Here is a 20,576-nt window from a genome sequence, read left to right on the forward strand (position 1 = left end):
GAGATGGTTAGGGAATCTTTCTAATAAATCTTCAGTCCACAGTCATTGCTGTGTCCTTTTTTTAAACTTACTTTTTAAGAGCTCTGTAAGTTATACCCTCCCCAGTGAAATGTGTCAAGATATTACCAGTCAAGTTGAAGTAATTTAAGTGAATCATCTCTGTGTTTATGTTTGTAATAGAGAGGGATGGTCAAACAGATTTCATTTTGTGCATGTGCTGAACATCTTTTCAACCAGTGAGGTGTTATCAGAACCTTGTCTTATTTTAATAGTAACTCACAAGAGGAGAAATAAAGAAAAGTTGAGTCACTTTCCTGAAAAAAGTCTCTGTGATTTTATTTTATTTTTTAGACTTTTTAAAAACTACTTTATCCTTCTTTCATGTACAGCTGAAATTCAGATGGTCTGTAAAAAGGCAACTGTTTTCCCAGTGACCTAGAGACTGTAGGTCAGTATTAGAATTCACAGAATACCACAAAATATGTTGAGTTAAAAGGGACCCACAAGGATCATAGAGTCCAAGTCCTGGCCCTGCACAGGATTATCCACAAGAGTCACACCATGTGTCTGAGAGCATTGTCCAAAACTTTCTTGAGCTCTGTCAGGCTTGGTGCTGTGACCATTTCCCTGAGGAGCCTGTTCCAGTGCCCAGCCACCCTCTGGGTGAAGAACCTTTCTCTCATATCCAACCTAAACCTCCCCTGACACAGCTTCAGGCCATTTCCTCGGGTCCTGCTACTGATCATCACAGAGAAGAGATCAGTGCCTGCCCCTCTTCCTACCCTCACAAGGAACTTGTAGACTACAATGAGGTCTCCCCTCAATCTCCTCTTCTCCAGACTGCTCCTCAGTAGAGTCCTATATCTCTTTTTACTCTGGACCTGGAATTCCTTTTCCCTAATTTTAACTATGCGAAAGTTAACTTAGGCTGCATCCAATCTAAGCTAGTTGCTTGTGTTTTCTGTTGTCACTGAAACAAATAGGCACTCTCAAAGAACAGAACATTTCACTGATCTAAGGCATGCATTTTATACTTCAATGAGTTACCTTGCTCTCTACATTGACTGGAGAGAACTTGAATGGCAGTCTACAACTGAACTTCTAATGTTAGGTGTCTAACGTTAAATGACATAAATTCCATAGTTAGACTAAGAAACAACAGTTATTTTTAATGGTACTTGAGTCCTTTTGGTAATGTTATCCTTAGGGTCACCATGGCAATCACAGCAGTTTTAACTCAGATCCTGGTAGCAGCTGATAACAGCCATGTGGAACTTAGCGCTGGCTGTCCTGCCTTAATTTTAGGACAAGTCTAGAGGCAGTCTTCATTTTTTGTGAATATTGTGCTCTGTTTTGCTTGCTTACTTCTTGGTGTTTCCCAAATACACTGAGAAGCAGCATCCCAAAGACCAGTGTAATGGTATCTGTTTCAATTATTTAAAGTATACTTTACTGATACTTCAAATGATGATTTTCAATGTGAAGGGGAGGGCCTTTCTGATGATTATCTTTTCTTTCAAGTAAGATTAAGTATTCCGTCTGTAGCATGCTGTTATTTAAAAATTAGTTGTGCATAAATTAAAACTTTAAATCTCTGAGGTTCTTCTGGTTTAAAAAAAACCCTTTTGAACCAGTAGGGGAAGACATCTCTCCTTTTGGCAGGTTCCTTTTTACATTTCTCTGGCCATTTACCCTGCTGTTTTGGTTAGGATGCAAAAGGGGTACTCTAAAACTTCAGACCACAGGCCAATGTAAATGTATTTCTGGCACATCTCCAAGCAGCAGATGCCACAAATGTCGTGAAATAGTCTTATCATGTAAGAATTTCTGTCCTAAAAAAAAGACTAATTTGCTGGTGTTCAAAAAATTTTAGGAACATATCTAAGTAAAACTGATCAACAGCCTTTTGAAGATGTGCCAACATAATCACTGCCAGCTTTACCAAATATTTTATTTATTCCTAGATATTATGTATGCTTAGAAGGGGAGGCACATGCTCTAATTTGATTTCAAGTATTCTGCATTTGTTTAGGAATGAAACTTGAATGTTGTTTATGGAATTCTCCTGATTTGTTGCCATCAAAAAGTGTACCTTAGTCTGTATTGTGGATAGTGTAATTACTATCAAAGAAACCCCGTAAGAATCAAATGTCCTTTCTACCCAGGGCTTGACCCACTGCACTTCAACATCTCTTGCAGGACTTGCACTGAGCCTATGGGACACAAGATAGGGTTTTTACTACAGTGTCACTTTAATAGCAACTCAAAGAAAGAAGTTGCCATCTCGACTTTCCACCTCTCTGGTCAGTCTTCTGCATGGGAGTTGTAGCATCTTGTCAATTAACTCAACTTGATTGCTTTCTGTTTCTTCTCTAACTATGACCCTTTAGCCTTGCCTACTGCACAACACTATTCTTGAGCAATGGGTTTATATAAACTTTCTATCAAAATCATTCTCTTGGAAGGGAAGGTATGTGATAAGGAGTTTCAATACTTGTTCTATCTTTGCTATCTCTTGTGGCTCACAGTAGAATCTGAATCATCATAAAATTGCACCATAATTTTGTGTTTTGTATGATGAACTTCTTTAAAAGAAGGAAAAAAAGACTTGATAATTCCCTACCTAACTCTGTATCTTAAGAAAAAAAAAAGATTGTCATGGATAACAGCAAATTGTTCATCTCTAAAAAAAAGGTGGTGCAACTTTTTTAGGTATAAACTCATCAACATAATTCTAATGCACTATGGTCTCTGTTGTGAGAAATAAGAAATCCTGTGGTCTCCCCCTAAAGAACATTAAAAAAACATTACTGACAGGAAATTGAAAAAGTAATATATGTCTGAATGAATATGACAACTTTTTTCTGATAGAGCAGATAGATAAATGTCACATACAAGTTTCAAAATACATTTAATTTTGCCACCACAATGGATATTCTCTTCATAAAATATATATGAATCAGGTTTGAATCATAAAGCTTGACTGTGATAAACAAATGCATATTTGATAGGTTTCTTATTTTCATTTTTTTTTGAGATGCTAATTCCTTTTTTGAGGTTATTTTTTGTTTACACACCTTTACATTTTTTCATTTCTGAGTGAAGCAGCCTGGGTGACAAAACGTGTGCCTGGATGAACTTTCTTTTTAATCTGAGAAACAGGTTTGGGGTATATTTAGGTTTGGGGGTTTTTTTCCCCTCCTTTTTTTTTTTTCCAGGGGTGAGGGGACAGGGAAGGGAAGATGAGGTAAGAAGGAGAGGCTGGTAGATGCACAGACTCAACTATCATGTTAGTCATCAATGAGTTTTCTGAGCATCATTTAGGATAAAGTGATAGATGCATGCAAGTATTTTCACAGAAGGGACTGGAGGATGAATGATGGTAGACAGAGGATTTTTATATTTTCCCCGCTGAGCAGCAACTCTCTACCTAGAGGCCAAATTGCCCATGTCCCAAGAGGTTAAAAAAAGACTCCTAGTTAAAAGGTACAGAACAAATGGAAGTTTTATGCTCTCAACGCATGAATATACCTTTGGAGGAAGAGAGAGTTAAAGAAAGGAGTGTCCTCTTCCTTTCTTTTTTCAGGCACAGATTCACTGTGGAAGTAGAACTTTATTCCGTGCCATTGGAATATGCCTGTCCTGACAGTGTGAGGGCTTCCTCTGTCTTTTAAACACAGGGTCTACTTCAGCCTTTTCTTTCTCCACTACCTAGCACATCAGGCTTCTAGCCCTTAGCTGGGCTCTTGGAGCCCATCCTGCTGCAAGTGCTCTTGGAGACCTTATCAGCGGTGAATGCAGTGAACTCCAGAGAAAGAAGTCTATCATGTACCTAGAATCATCCCTAAGAATTCTAGTGTTGCATTTGAATTTATGTTAAAGACTGAGGTATAATTAGATTTTACTACCTCATTTAGCAATCTTTTGCTATAAACTCCTCCAGCATTATGAGCGGAACTGAATGACATTTTTTTCATCACTGATTTCTGATAGAAAAATGGCATCGAATATAAATATAAAATGTGCCATTTTGACAAATTTTGTTCAGTAATAATTTAAAGTACAGTGCTGGGATAATATTTAAGTGTCTTATTTTTACATTTTCTGTTTAACAATTTTGTGGGGATTTTTTTCTAGTTTAGAAGGGTTAAAAAGAATGTAAAATATTTCAGGTTTCATCAGAATGGCTCAATCTAGCCTGAAAGTGGGGGTGGTAGGGTGGTGGGGTGTTCAGATTTTTATTTAATTTTATATTTAAATTTATTTTAAATGCCATTTTGAAATGAAAACAAAAATGGACACAATTTTCCACTTTCTTTCCAGAATTACTCATGAGTCATCTGCTTGATTTGCTTGGGGTTGCTCCACTGGGAAAAATGGGTTCTGTAAGAACAGATTGAAGAGAGAGAATCCCTACAGTTTTCTAGTTTCAGTTGAAACCAAAGTCTGAGATAACCACTCACATCCAGATCTAGGCTGCTCAGATACAGTTAGCTGTCCTCAATTTTAAAAGTACTACAGGCTTCAGCTGTAGTTGAAGACCTAAATATCACTCTGCACCATGTTTAAGTCCCAGGGGCCATTGCATTCAGGTCAGTAGATTTACTTTTGATTTTTATTAGCAGAACTCAAGTCAGAGAAAAGCCTGATAACATTAGGCAAACATAGCTCCAAACTGAAATGAAGTCCAGAGATAATGAACATTATCATCAATAAATGAGAAGCCAAGAGGTGAAATCTTCCTAAGAAATATTACCTGGCAATTGGCAGCAGAACCACAGCAAACCATTGAGCACAGCCAAACCACTGGTGTATTGACTGAAGTTCAGTGGCTCTTGTAAATGACTCCTGGGATTCCAGTTATTCAGTCTGGTCCTGACTCATAAGATCTATACTGTGATATAAACCCAGACAGTTTTCTTTCCCTATTTGGGGGCTAAAAATATAGAGCTATTGTGTGTGTCAAGATCAAATACGTTTGCATACTAACGACTTCACTTGAATGAAGAGGGGACAAAAGGAATCTATTGTGGCCTGTGAGACTCAGTGGGGTAGAACTATGAACAATAAATATTTTTGTAGTCCTTAGTACACCCAATGTCACTGTTTTGGGATACTGTGCTATCTTGGCAAATAATATTTCTTTTCTGTCTAATTTCTTCCTCAAAACATATTGGCACTGTACTGGTATCTTTAAGCATACAGAAGGATCAAAGAGTTTTCATCTTTTACTGCATTTTACTATTCTGTGCTCTGCACAGGAAGAAATATTGATACTTTTTCAAAGGTAGTTAATATATTCGTTTCTGTCTCAGAAATGAGCACAATTCCCTGACTTATAAATTTGAAAATCTGCTATTACCCACAATTAAAATGTTCCATACGTGAATTATACTGTGGTATTTACACTTCACTCATCTCTTCACTCTTCTCTGTAATCCACATACACCAGGGAATCTTCTCCACTATTGCTCCAAGATTTAGTAAGCAATACTTTACAGAGGTTTCATATTACTGAGACTACATTGGTTTTTTGAAAAATGTATTACAAGAACACTTGTAAATACAATATGCGTTTTGAAAATCTTTAAAGCTAAATTTCATTTTACGGTTGTTTTTTCCCCCCTTTCACATCAGCTTTGTTCTTCTTATAGAAGATTCCACCATTTTTAGTCCTATTAATTAATATTGCTCCTTGGATTTTTATCAAGGAGACTACTTAAATGAAGACAAAGCCTGAATGAAGGAAGCAATATCTGATGGTCTTACAAGTAATTTTACACTTTCATATACTAAAGATATTTGTAGTTAGATTCTCCGCTTCTGTAAGGCACCAAGTACAGTACATCACTTTACAAGGAGCCTTCTTCCTTCATTTGCATCTTTTCCACATTAAGGCATTACATAGCAGGAGAGTGAGGATGAATCTGTTGAACTTAGCATCGTTAGGCTGGTAGACTTGGCAGTGTTAGGTTTATGGTTGGATCTGATGATCTCAAAGGTCTTTTCCAACCAACATGATTCTATGGTTCTAAGAGTGGACTGACAAAGCGAAGCTGTAGAAGTGCTCTGAATGTTCCTGTGGAGGAACATCTGGGATAATAAGAGAGCTGTAACTGTAACTGTGAATGATGCCCTCTGAATTTGGTAAGGATCGTTATGCAGTGCAATTCATTGAGGTCCAGTGATGCCTCAGCCGTCACAGCTGCAAGAGGAACTTTCGCAAAACAGTAGCTCTAGGGAAATATTTAAAATAAATTATAAACATAAGGGTCTGTTCTAGGACTATCATTGCATTTTTTCCCCAGCTTTTGGCATGATTTTAAACATTCTACACAGTATTTAAAATGATGGTAATGTATTTTCTTTTGGTATTGGGAGCATTTCAGTACTGATGAAGTTAAAGTAGCACCCCCTTTGTTCTTCCCTCAGGAACTTGTTTTCCCAGTAAAAATTATCGGAAAGTGCAGCAGTAGTATCCCACTTGAAAGCCTTGATAGAGTGCATCACAGTCTTCAGTCATCTTGACTAGGAGGAATATAGCATCCCCTTCCTCCAAAGCCAAGAAAGTAAAGAAGTCCCTCACCTTTGGTCCTCTGCAGGTCACAGCTGAAATCTTTTTAGGACTGATACAGAGGCAACATGCAAAGATAGAAAATATACAAACTGTCTGTGATCCTCAACCTTCCACAGAACTGGCCTCAAGGATCTGGGACTCTGCTGCCAGCAGAAGAGAAACACGACACAGTTTCAATTCATTTCAAAATACATAAAGAAATTTCAATATGCCTGTCTATATCAGGAGCATGTTGCTTCAGTACAGTAACAATGTAGGTGCTGGAGATGGGATTACCTCAGGGACACTGCTGCTTAAAAAGAAAATCATAATTATTTAAGTCTTTCTTAGGTAGACTTACAGATCGGGCCTGAATGGAACTGGTAATTAAGCTGCATGTTCTACTCACAGGTTCATAAACACAGTCTCTTTCTATATCTTCCCTAAATTTGAGAATTATTTAGTTATATTTAACTGTAATTATTTAGCATTTGTTTTAGTATGAACATCTTGAATGTACAAAAATTAATTATTTTGGCCTGAGACAGACTCACATCTCTGTATAATCTACCACAAACAAATGTCTTCTGGCTAATGGAAATGGAGCAGTGACCAAATGCTGGATATTCATCTACAGACCCACAGGAAGCTACCTCCTGAGTTAAGTGCTATTGCACCAGGAGAATATTTTTTCTTGAGGGGGATGTTAGGACTAGTCATTTGTAGCAGATACTATCACATATACTTAGGGATAATTAATACTTAGTATTAAGTATCTGTATTACAGACCTTATAACCATGTTTTTTATCAGGTGGTGTCCAGAGTGGAAATTTAAGTCAAGCTCTAAGATGTGAGCAAAACACCTTTCTTTCCCTTCGGTCTGTTAGCTCAGGTGAAATGGATTAATGATGTATTTGATAATCTGGGATACTGTAGCCATTGTGCTTTCAAGCAGTGAAACATACCCTCCCCTACTAACATTCACAAATAAAACCAGCTAAGGGTATTTTCAGTGAGATAGCCATCTTTGACATAAAAAACTCCCACCTTTATACGGTATCTCTTCTTCATAAATCTTAGGTAGCCTTACAGAAATTACTTAAGGCAGGGAGGTAAATAGTATTTATACAAACATATTACAGATGATTAAATGGAGGCCTGGAATTTTAGAAACTTTCCAAAGGTGAGCTGGTTGGCAGAGCAGCATGCTGAACCAGCAGCCAAAACAACTTTCACAAGGTGTAAAGGACTAAGGTATGGTTTATATTTGGTTGGCAAATTTCCAAGGAGGCATTGGTACTGAAAGGAGCAAGCAAATGTCTCATGAATGTGTGACAAAAGAAAGTTATGTTTAATCTCAGGAAGGACTTTTTTTCCTAGATATTCAGATCCAGAAACTTGGAGTCAGGACCATTTTTCATTCAAGAATTTGTGTGTGACGTATCTAAATTTTCCCAGTCTCTTTCAGTGAAAGGAATTTTTCCCTCTTTTCCTCAATGCCCATGTAATTGTGTAGCATTATAACAAAATTCCACTTTACAGGCTGGAATATTGGTTTCCATAATGATATCCATGGTAAGGAGATAATCTAGGATGGTTTGTTCCACCATAGTCATACTGTGATAAGTGTTGTGGGTTGTTTTTAGTAGTCTGAAAATTGCTTGTTGAAGACATGCATGCCCTGCAAAACTGAAAAATGTTTCAGTAGTACATTTGTATACCACTGCCCAGGTTTGCACAGTTACTCGTCTCAGCCTTGCCCTGAACTTTTGCAGACTATCACATTAAAAGTTGCAAATCTTAATTAAGAAGGCCAGCACTTATATATTTTATTTAACTAAAGTCTTGGTCATCTAAAATTGTAGACATGTCATCTGAAGTAGGGCATGACTTTGTATTTAGAAGAATGTCTAGTTGTACAGGTGCTATGCTGAAGTTATGGGTTGACAGACAACTACTGTATCATTTGTAGTCATTGCATCTGTGCAGCAAGCTCAAGATTTATAAAAGTATTTGGAGAAATATGGTTGTATAATAACAATGCTGAGTATCATTGCTACTGATTGATTGCAATATTTATTGGCCTTCTTGTAATGAATTTTGGCTAAATCTGAAATAATTAAATGAATACCTCATTAATTTCATCCTTAAGAATTACTGAGATATTTGGTGATCTCTGATAAATATTTTATATACTGTATGTCATTTAATAGTGAGATGATGAGAGTAGATTATTCAAGAATATATTGATGGTCTAGAAATTCCTTGGCCTGTAATCTAATTAAAGACCTCTGGTCCTAAAGATTGCATCAGAAGATTATTTGATAGTTAGTGATTTCAGTCCAGTTTTTCACGGAGAAGTATCTAAGAAAACATCCATTGCTATTCTAAACAGACAAGTTACCAACAGAATAAAACATCATCGTTAGGCCTTCAAAGTAATTTTTCCGAAATACAATTCTGTTTCTTCAGGAAATTTCATCAATGAAAATGAGAAAGAAAAATAACTATTTGAGGATGCCAAATTTAACATACATTTGCAAGACCATAATACTTCTGGTAGAGTAGCTTTCTTAGGAACAGCATCACAAGATGAAGAAGTGACAGCAGTGACTACCTACTGAAGGCAGTTAAGAGAATGCCATCACCTTATTTGAGCTACTTGTCTATGCAGAACAAGTTGAAAGGAGCAATCAAGAGAAAGAAATAAAAGTAGAGCACCAGAAATACTCCTGCTCACCCAGATGCAAACGTTGGCAGTAGTGTGCCACATCCCTTTTTAAGAAGAGTAATATTAAAACCTGAAAAATTAAACCCACATTATTTCAGTGAGAACTGTTGTGGCAGTAGAGGACACTATCTTGTTCATATCTATACAAGGTTATGTCTCAATAGCAGCTCTTATTTTAAAACCACAGGATCAAAGAGCAGTTACTAAAACCTGCCTCATTCTGGCTCCTGACCTCTAGATAGCATCGCTGTAGTGGGCCAGTACAGTGCAATACAACACCAAGTAGCAAAGCTAGTTCCAAATAAGCTGATAAGGATGCCATAGCATGGTGTCGTGGTTTGAGCCGCGCTCCCCCCACCCTCCCCGGGGAGCTGGAAGTGGTTGGTCCCAGGTGAGTTTCTGACGTGGGAACAATTGGAGCTGCGTTTCGCCCCTCTGACATTAGCATATTACAACAGCCGGAGGAAGCTGCTGGCGTAGCTGGAAAATCGGGCAGCTATGTAAGTGCCAAGGGGAGTCCCCCCGAGTTTGGGGGAGCCCCTGGGCCCCTGCTGCCCTAGCCCAGCCAGGGCTGCGGGAGCTTTTCGCCGTTCCCCCCCCAGCTGCCAGCGGGGGCGGCGGCACAGCCCCGAGCGGGCAGCCGGGGCTGGAGCTGGGCCCCCAGTGGGCAGGCACGGCACTGGAACGAGAGGGAAACTCCCCACGAGTTTTCCAGCCGGCCTCATCACCTTCCCCCACTGCAGGGGGAGAGGTGGTGAGGAGCAGGCTGAGCCCTGCAGCAGCCACGGAGTAGCCCGGGACAGGCTAGAGCGGCAGCCGTGACGCCGGTGCGGAGGCGATGGACCAAGGCCATCCGGCCCTGGCCTGGAGTGAGCCCCGGTGAAGAAGCAGCGACAGCAACGCACAGCACAGAACAGAGCGGTCCTAGAATATGGCATAGAGCTAAACCAAGCACGTTTTTCTGGGAAGAGACTCTAATGAAATTTCGGGCAAAACCTAGAAAAATCCTGCGACCTGGGGGAGGAAGAATGAATCCAGCATGGAAGAGTCTTTGAACCTTACCCCCTGGGAGGAACCTTCACGAAGCAGGGAAAGAAGACTTAAAAACTTTGGCTCCCTGTAGCTCCTGTTGAAGACCTGGTGCAGCAAGTGTTCCCTTGCAGTCCAGGAGGAGCTGCTCGACTGAGGCCGAGCAGTTGGTGGGGGTGCAGCCTGACCCCCAAAACCCCGATTGAGAGACTTTAACTATCGCCCTGAAAACTTCTCCTGAACTGACGTGGGAGGGTCCAGGGGTGGTAGAAATTGTGTTAATGCTGTGTATTTATTTATTCTTTAGTTTAAGTTTCTTTATTATAGTTTTCTTACTTAAAATTGGTGTATATCTATATATGTATTATAATATTTATTGTGTTAGTAATTTTAATATTAATTCCCTTTCCCCATACTGAGTTGTGTCTGTCTGAAAACTTCTCTTACACTGAGGCAAATTGTGAGGACTTGGAAATTGGATTTTTGGGAGCTTTCAAACTACAACGTATGGAAGCAACCTAATCACATTGGCACACATTGTGCTGGGCCTAATTAGGCTTGCTGAGAAAGGGCAATTTGTTTCCCAAGCTATCCTTCAATAGCTCAGCATGGCAGTGATGCCTGAGAGCTTTTTCTGGGTTTTTTAACTTTTATAGATTTTAGAAGTAGATGTATAGTGAATGTAGATTTTAATGTAGCTATATTTAATCCCTTACCCTTAGCATAATGTTTACACATACCCAGCCCTATTATCCCATTTGATATCAATCCCTAAGGCCTGAACCAGAAGCGTATTGCGAAGCTTAGAGATGCCTACATTTTCTTGTGCTGTATGTCCAATATGTTAGATTCTGATATGGCTGAAAGCAAGTCCACTCTTTCTGTTATGAAGGAGAAGTAGTAGTAAATAATGTTATTTCCCAGAAGAGACAATCTTTCTTCTAAATTGTTTGTAATCTAAAGATACAAATTAATGGTAGGGTTTGTATATGAAGCCCATACAGACAACTTGAAAAGGTTGAGAAATTTTATTTCAGAGCAGGGATTTCTCATCTCTGAGATGCTTGATACTTAGTTGATATTGAAATCCTCAGAGAGGCCAAGTAACTTCTGTAGACAACTATGAAAATCTCAGTCCACATGGAAAGAAAATAGAGGTGAATGAATATTTACCAAAATATTTCCATTGTAATTAATTCTAGAAATTCATGCTTTTGGCCCACTTGCTTTGAATTCAATTCCTGAGAAAATGAATACCATTACTTCCTGTTTTTAAGAGGATGTACAAAAAAACTAAAACCACACATACAAAAGTGTGCTTGCTTGTATACACCCTACAAGGATCTGCACAGCAATCAGGAAAGCTGTTTGTGGTTTGGGAGACAAGCAGTAAAATGCTAAAAGCAGTAATTTGTGAATTCTTTTTGTGATCATCAAACATTATTAGAAATTATGGCTATTTTGTCATAACGAATATGTTATGACCTATGTTATGAAATATGGTATGGCTGTTTTGTCATAACATATCGTGGATCTATTGTCATAACAAAAATATTGCTAAAATACTTTATACTAGATATCCATCAAATAATTTTACATAAGGAATACTTTCATAAGAATCTCGTTAGCTGATTTTCAGCAATGCTTTGGACCAGTAAACCTAATTAAAACCAGCAGCTGCATTGCTCAACTCAGAGAACTATGACCTCTAAGGGTCCTTATGCCTGACTTAATTCTTGTTTTTAAAAAGAAGCTAAATCTGAAAAGTAGATTGTTTAGAAAGAACAATTCAGCAGACACTCAACATAATTTTTAATCTTTAATCTGATAATTATATATCTTTAGATTTTTCTAATGAGAAAATATTGTGTTATTCACAATGTTTGATAAAAAATGCATTCTTTTTTATAACTGTACACATGCCGCTGCTACCAGAACATAATAGTGTTTGCTTGAGGAAAATTTCACCACATAATTCCTACAGTGATGACTAATAAGTTCCTTTATAGTTTGATGTTAGTGTACAAACATTATTTTCTAAAAAATAAAGCACTGAGAAAGTCAGGCAGAATGTTGGACTTAAGGTTCCATTATGATACTTACAAACAATAAACCATCCAATATGTTTTATGATATACGAACAATACTTGAAAATTAAAATTCCTTACATGAAACGATGACTCAGAAGTACAGTATCATAGGTGCCTATTTCTGGTGTCACTATTCAATGCCTTGTTCTCATAATAGCATCTTGTTTTGTCTTCTTTCTGAGTTCTCATCAGGAAATATAATGCAACAAAGGAAATTTGCAAGATCTGCATGAATTGATACTACTTCTAATTTGAAAGACACAGGCAGCCTTGGTCTTATCCTGTATGAGTTGAAGAATCATGTTGTCATTACTTGAAAGAATGAGATGGAATAGCATTACTTTCATAAGAAGTCTGCAAATTGTATTGCTTGTATTCATGATTCCAATTTTTCAGTGTGTAGATTTGCAGCATATTGCATATATGCAGTACAGTGCATATAAATAGCTGGGTTTCTTGATATAAATATAATAAATCCTATATTTTTGAAATGTACATATCTATGTGTTTATAATTTATATAGGTAGTGTATATATTTACAAATATCTCTGTGATTAAGAAAGGGGCAGCTGCACAGAAGCTAAAGAATCCTGTGCAGATTCTCATTATTCTACCTTTTCCTCAGTCATTTTCTCCTTAGATTATTTCCTTAAAGTAACTCATACTGATACCATACAAGAAGGAACATATCTCTCAACAGAAGCAGCTTCTGAGAGAAGTTTGCAAAACTGTAGAAAATTATAGAATCATAGAATGATTTGGGTTGGAAGGGACCTTCAAGATCATCTAGTTCCAACGTCCCTGCTGTGGACAGGGACAGCTTCTACTAGACCAAAGCCCCATCCAACATGGCCTTGAACGCTTCTAGGGATGGGGCATCCACAATTTCTCTGGGCAACCTGTTCCAGTGCTTCACCATCCTCACAGAAAAGAATTTCTTCCTAACATCTAATCTAAACCTCCCCAGTTTGAAGCCATTACCCCTTGTCCTATCGCAGATCCCTTATCTTACATGCACTTGTAAAAAGTCCTTCTCTAGCATTCTTGTAGCCCCCTTTAGGTACTGGAAGGCTGCTGTAAGTTCCCCTCAGAACCTTCTCCATACCAAACAACCCCAGCTCTCTCAGCCTGTCTTCATAGTAAAGGTGCTCCAGCCCCTGATTCATGGCCCTTTTCTGGACCTGCTCTAACAGGTCTTTCTAGTGCTGAGGACTCCAGATCTGGAGGCAGCACTGCAGGTGGGACTTGGGAGCAGAGTGAAACAAGTACTTCCCTTCATCTCTTTTGATACAGCCCAGGATGTGGTTGGCCTTCTGGGCTGCAAGATCATGTCCAGCTTCTCATCCACCAACACCCCATTGTGTCTATGGTGGTTTGTCTCATTTTGCTGAAGAGTTTTTCTGCTGTTTCTTTTATGTTTCCCCTGTTTTTCTGTTTTCTTTTTATATTGTTCTTCTGTTCTAATTATTCAAAACTGAATAATTAACCTTCAATATTTAAAGGGTTGTAACATTGATAAAATTGGAGAGATGTTCATTTTGATGATACTACTTTATGTCAGCCCTGGTTGACAGTAGAAACAAACTTGTGTAGTTGGTCTTTGATTTTACTTACTCTTTTCAGAGCAGAAATAAAGGCAGTTGGTGAACCATCCATTTGGCTACAGTTTATAATATTCCTTAGGTTGTACTAGGAACACAGTGAAGCAAGGCATCATCCCTGTTTCTGATGAGAGAAGAGGGAGAAGAACTTAATAAAAAAGAGCTGTATGCTTCATTTTTGAGTATCATAATAACTTCACTTAGTGTCAAAACACAATTGGTTTATTAGGAGCCCCAAGAAAAGACTCGCTACTGGGAAATCAGCAATTAGTCCTTCATGCAGTTATGAAAAATCTGATTTTGTATCTGCAGTGTAAATGGTGCTGCAATTAGACATTTATCTCAAGAAGTTATGAACGGTCACTCAGCTTCTGCCTGCAGTTTCAGCCTATATATTACAGCAAAGTAAACCACAACAGCAATTAAATATAAAGAAAGAATAAGAATGGATATTATTTTGTTATTTTTTCTTAAGGATAATTTGTTTAAGGGATCACTTTTGAGAGATCATATGTTTCTAATTTATTTTTAAGAAGAAACCTTTACTGAGCAAGGCCAAAATCCATTTAAAGGTACAATACTGATTAGACTTCAGTTAATCAGTGCTAGGACATTATGCTGCCATTGGGCGTAACATTTGTAGATATTATTGATATGCTGAGGGTTTGAGATTTTTCCTCTCCATTGTCTTGGCAATGGTAGATTCAAGTTGTTAAGATTTAAGAAACCCGATCTCAGATATCTTGAAATCCTAGAATGCTAAAATCACACCAACAGATTAATCAATGGAAAATATTAGATGATGTTAAAAAAGACCTGAAACTCCTTTTAAAGTTAGAAACAAATGACTTGTAAAATTTAGTTAATATTGGGAAATATAAAAAAACTTTAAAAATTTTCTGTAAAAATTGCTCTCTAAGCAGCTCAAGATACAATTGATGTATCTATTAATCAATCTATTAAACAAAAATGAAAGAAACATACTGAATACTTGAAGAGAAAATCTGACTCCACCGAAATTCTGGTAACACTCTGTTACCAGAACAGGTAGCACAGGCCCTGTATATGTGAAAAAGTGGAGGTCTGAATTTACATTAAATATCTCAGTACAATTTCCACCTGTGCTGCATTTTGTGCCTATGTGTAGAACCTGTACCTCAGATAGAGACAACCTGGTGTCATTTATTTTGATCAGCAGTGCTCTGCAGATTACTGTGCCTGACTCCCTTAGAGAAGCATTGACAAGGGGGTCCCTTGAATTAACCCTTGGACCTTCAAAACTTTCTGATTGTTGTTTTGCATACAACACCTGTTTTGCAGCTCATCTGTGAACAGTGTTTGCTTTCAGTTGTATGATGTATAAAAGGAATTGTGAAAGTCACATGCATAGTGTAAAAAAACCCCAAAGTATTCAAATTATATTTTAGTAGATGAGGACCTCTAGGGAGGTGGGACTTTTTTTCCTCAAGAACACCTTTGACAGGTGGAATTGTTTATGAGTTTGAGGCCAAACATTGACAGAGTAAGAAGCCACTTCTGCTGTGTCTCAGAGAAGTTATAGATGTCTTATCCCTGTAAGTGTTCAAGACCAGGTTGGATGGGGCTTTAAGCAACGTAGTCTAGCGGAAGATGTCACTGCCCATGACAGTTGAACTAGATGGTCTTTAAGAGGCTCCTTCCAACTCAAACCTTTCTGTGATTGTGTGATTCTATAAGTATCTTGTGAGATGAGTCCCTGTCACGTGCTATTCCTGAATTGTCCTTAAATATAATCTGAAACAGCAGCATTTCCTAGAAAGGAGCAATGCCTCCCAACTAGGAAAATCACTGACAATTAAACAGTCTTTACTGTGGCACACCAGTGCCTCAAGCCTGTGACATTTTATTTCTTTAAGAGATTTAAATGTATCGAAACCATAAATTGTCTTCAACTTCCACAATAATTTAAGAGGACAGATTAGCAAGGCCCAGGGTGAAATTTCATACCAAAATTAAAAGGAAGGAGCATCTGGCTCAGCATCACACAAGGTTTGAGGTAGGGATCCAGTTGCAGTACTCCTTACATGTGAACTAATGAGCTGTTAGGATATTTAGGAGAGGGTACTTGGACAACAGAGAACTTGAAAGGGGAAACCTGAATCTGATTTTAGCCACATCAAAGCTGCATGCAGTAAAGAGTAACCAGACAAGATTTTACCTGAGTTCGGTGTAAAATGGAATAAAACCTTCTGAAATCTCAGCAAGTTTCAGGAAGTGAAAGAGCTGTTTCTCATTTGGATTTACCCTTGGCTTCTACAGTAACACTCTTGAGAGTATTTGTCCTTCTGGAACACTTCTCCCATCTGTGTTTTCCCTGCTCCATTTCTGGCTGTGTGCATGTACAGCATGCCTTGTACACTGTGGTGTGTGACACACATTAATACGTATAGATAGCCTTCTGCTTCTGACCTTACAAACTGTCCACTTCAGCATTGTCATTCTATGAAATGTCCAACTGCAGTCCGAGAAATGCATTTTAAATGTGAATGCAAACATTTCTATTACTGATAACACCAGCGCAGCACTTTTTGCTTTGCTGGGATTAGGACCTTGATAGTTAAAGTTGCATTGGAGTAATGACGCTCCAAGGTTGCGTCCTTTACAGACACGGCAAAGGAACGGGAGGCCTTTGCTATGTCTCTGCTGATAAAATTAGGAAGAATTATTCCATGTGTTTGGTGAGATTATATTAAAGTGGAAGTATATATTTGTGGCCCATAAATATGTTAGGTCACAGAAACTGTGAGAAATTTACGTGTTGCAAAATGTTGCAGTTATATTTCATTCATGCTGAAAGTCAGATTTTTAGAAAACAATCTGAAATCTGATAATGATGTAAATAAATGCCTCTCTCCTCAGTGAACAGCCATATTCTCACATGAACAGCTGCTGTTCAGCTAGGGACACCTTAAAAAATAAAATTAAAGTACTATGATCGGCAAAGAGAAACTCACAGGAAATTCCAGCTTAGAAGGCTAATTCTGAATATGCTCCACCATGGTTCACTTTCATGCTCTGTAAAATGGGGATAATAATCTTTATTGATCTGCCTACCTTTTAGCAATGCATTAAGAAGAACTTAAATGGTATCTTTACAGTCTTTTTGAGCAGACTGATATATGCAGCTCTTACAATACAGCTTAGTAGCTAGGCTTGCTATTTTATCAGGTTCTCCCACAGGAGAGCTGTCCTGCTTTTCTTTATGGTTCTCTAGTCTTCCCATGCTAACTTCTAACTGGGCAATTGTGGTAAATTGATGATGACTTCAGCACCTATCACTTGTTACCTGACCTACCATAGCTAACCAAGTGTGCTCTTTTTGCTCCAGGAGTTGGTTTAAGTTGTCACACTGTACTTCACGGCTGAGCCAACCTAGAGACACACCATTGGGGTGTGACTGCTGAAGCATAAGTCACTCAGCAGGACCCTGTCACTTGATCGAGTCATGTCTTAGCCTAATAATGGAAGAGGGTGATCCTCTGATGAGAGCTGCCTGCCCCTCCAGCTATGCCTGAGTTTCTTGGATGTTATTGCATGATGCTTTCTTGAGGCTGGATTTTCTGGGGTTGTTGTATCTCACCTCTGGTGACTTAGATAAGCAGAGGTCCTCAGAGATCTCTGGTACTCTTCACCACACAGTTCACACCTGTATCCATTTTATATCTTTAGCAAGAGATTCGGAGTTGTTTCTCTAGTTTTGCACTTGCACAAAGTAACTTAGTGGTCTGTCCTCAAAGCTAACTGATGTTTTCACTAAACAGTTATTTTACAGCTAATTTTACACTGTATTGTACAGATTCCATTGATATAATCTAAATTAATTGTTGAAATCAATAGGAATTTTATATGTTTTGGTTTATATATTTGTTTTGGGAACAAACTTGGTTTTGAGTTTCATTAGAAACACTTCTGCCTATTTTTATGAGCAAACTACTATGTGACTAGCGCTGTCTGTACTTCTCTTTCTCTTTCCATCCATCCCTCTCTCCATACGTACTTAATGGCTTTGAAACAGCTGATCAGTTTCAACAAAACTTATCAGAAACAAAGGGATCTAAAAAAATTATTAAACTCCCAAATGGAATGAGAATCGGCAGACAGACTGAGGAAAGCTGCCCTGTTACTATCTCCACTGAGGAAAAAGAAGGAGAAAACAGCCATAATCCACTCTCTTTCTCAGCACCAAGTAGGTCTATACTAGTCAATGTATGTGGTAAGGGATATAGGGCAACTGGGATCATTCTAGTGGGAGTCAAAATGGACCCATCAAAGTATGGTTGGTGCTGGAGATAAAGAGGAGTAAGCAAGGTTTCTGGAGAAGGAAGACTATAAACCTTACAATAGGGTAGATGTTTTCTAGCTGGCTATGATACAGAGAGAGGAGGTATGGTGAAGGAAATAGAGATGTGTTTTGCCTTTTTTTTTTTACTTTTCCCATTGCAATAATCCTATGACTCCAGCTTCATATGTTGCTGTTTGAAAATAAACAAAAAGTTTGGGTTTAGTCCCAAGTTTTATCAGAAGTTTTTTTCAGATGTTCTAATACTTGTAAAAAGAATCTTCCAACAGCATGTCTTTTTTCAGCCTAGAGGCTTATTGACTGACAAGCTTTCTTACAACATCTGTTTGACATCTCATCCTAATATTAGTTTTACAGTCACATTCACTGTATTCCCAAGTCTGAGATGTCATAAGTGTCTCTTTCTGCAAGTACTTGCCCCAGAAATGTTACTTAATATATTTTATCTAACATCAGTCCTCTTGTTGTGTTGTACTTCATAGTTGTCATCCAAAACTGGCTGCATTTTTATGAATGTATCTTAATAAGGCATGTCCTGAAAGGCACCAGTATCCCTCTGTTCCTTCCTGAGATCACATGGTAGTAATGGGTGGTCATCTAGAGTACTAGGAATCAGTAAGTCAAGGAAAATTACACAGGCATTACACAGTTAGTACCATTGTACGGATGAGTTGTAGAAAGAAGGACAAAAACACTGATATTTGTATCTATTTCACTCTATGTTAAAATATGAGGTGGGAACAAACCATGATGCAGGGCCCCAGGCTTGGCCCAGCATTTGTTTCATACATTCTCAGCCACGGCATATTGTTGCAGGTGACAGTGGACAGTGGCAAAATGTACAGGTGATATGTGACATGACAAATGAGTTTGAAAGTCCTCATTACCCCAGTGAAGGAATGGTTGTTTCCCACCCTCAGCCTGTCTTACCTGTCTCTCTGTGTTTATTTCACTTAAGTTTGACTTAACATGCATAATATAAGTAATCACGTGTGGTAAGTATATGTGGCAAGTGTGCATTTTCCCTATGTTGTTTTTTCCAGATTATTGGAACAATCCCATTGATGCCTAATCCAGTCCCCTCCAGCCAGGCGGCAGGTGGAGCTCAGGGACTTCAGGTGCAGCCGATAACTCCACAGTTACTGACCAATGCCCAGGGTCAAATCATCGCTACTGTCATCGGCAACCAGATACTCCCAGTGATCAATACCCAGGGAATAACACTATCGCCGCTCAAACCAGGCCAGCAGGTAAAGTGTCTGTAGACTGAATGATTTTCAAAACAGACACACAGAAATCTTCTACTTGTCAAGGACACTCTTGTGGCCTCTCTAAAAACCCTCAGTTCTTTGTCATTTTTAATAACAAAAATTAATTTCTAGTGTATTACTGCATACTATATACATAGTTATTAATAATGTCATATTATATAATTTACTTATACATCCAAGAATTATCCACTTATTCTTTTTCTTTTCTTTTCAAGGTCAATATAGGGCCAACTGAGATATTTTCTGCAGTGAAAGTGTAATAGGATTATGAGACAGGAGAGACCCACCTGGCCTATGAAGTTGAGTACCTTAGTTAGTGGTCACCTAGTAGGCTGGGGCTTGAAATGATTCGGAACATGCAAGGAATAAAATGTCTGTCACTTAAATGTTCATCTTAGCATCTCTGTTGCTGGTAGTACTTTATTGCCAGTCCTGCCTACACCTCTAAGCACAGGTAACAGCTTCTTGTATGCTGTTGAAAATCCCAGGACACCCTGAACTCCAAACCAATGATTTTATCTTTTTTTTTCCCAAATCTTCATTCGTGAAGCTTAGCCATGATTTTTTCAAATTTAGAAGTAGAGAACCAATGGATCTCTAAGGTGACTTTCTGTTTGTTTTGAAAAGTTTCCACATCCGAATGGTTACATGATTTTTTTCCCCATCTTATCCTCCGTAGTATCTAGCAGAGGCATTTTCCAAAGCACTTGTCATTTATCTAACTATTTTCTTTAATGGGAGCATACTTGCACTACTGATGAGTGCTTTTGCAATCATTGCATGTATATGGTTTCAAACAAAGTAGGATGGATGGGAGGGCAGGCTTTGGGTTCTCCACACAGGAAAGCTTGACAATAGAATAAGAAACTCAGTAGTTTACATTTGGTTTCCTGGGTGTGTGTAGGGTGGGATATTTCTTTCTGAGTCAGTCCCCTGAAGAGATTAGATCTTTCCCTCC

The 20,576-nt window shown here is 38.3% G+C and overlaps 1 protein-coding gene across 5 annotated transcripts in view; it reads left to right on the plus strand.

Annotated features, from left to right (window-relative positions):
* POU6F2 (POU class 6 homeobox 2) overlaps window positions 1-20,576 on the plus strand; it is a 312,905-nt gene that overhangs the window by 265,842 nt on the left and 26,487 nt on the right. For all 5 annotated transcript variants that reach the window (XM_064668011.1, XM_064668022.1, XM_064668000.1 and 2 more), the window contains exon 7: window positions 19,391-19,597. In XM_064668011.1, coding sequence (XP_064524081.1) covers window positions 19,391-19,597 — 207 coding nt within the window. The remainder of the gene's footprint in view (window positions 1-19,390; window positions 19,598-20,576) is intronic.

The sequence above is a fragment of the Pseudopipra pipra genome, chromosome 1 (genome assembly GCF_036250125.1).
Source record: "Pseudopipra pipra isolate bDixPip1 chromosome 1, bDixPip1.hap1, whole genome shotgun sequence".
Classification (NCBI taxonomy): domain Eukaryota; kingdom Metazoa; phylum Chordata; class Aves; order Passeriformes; family Pipridae; genus Pseudopipra; species Pseudopipra pipra.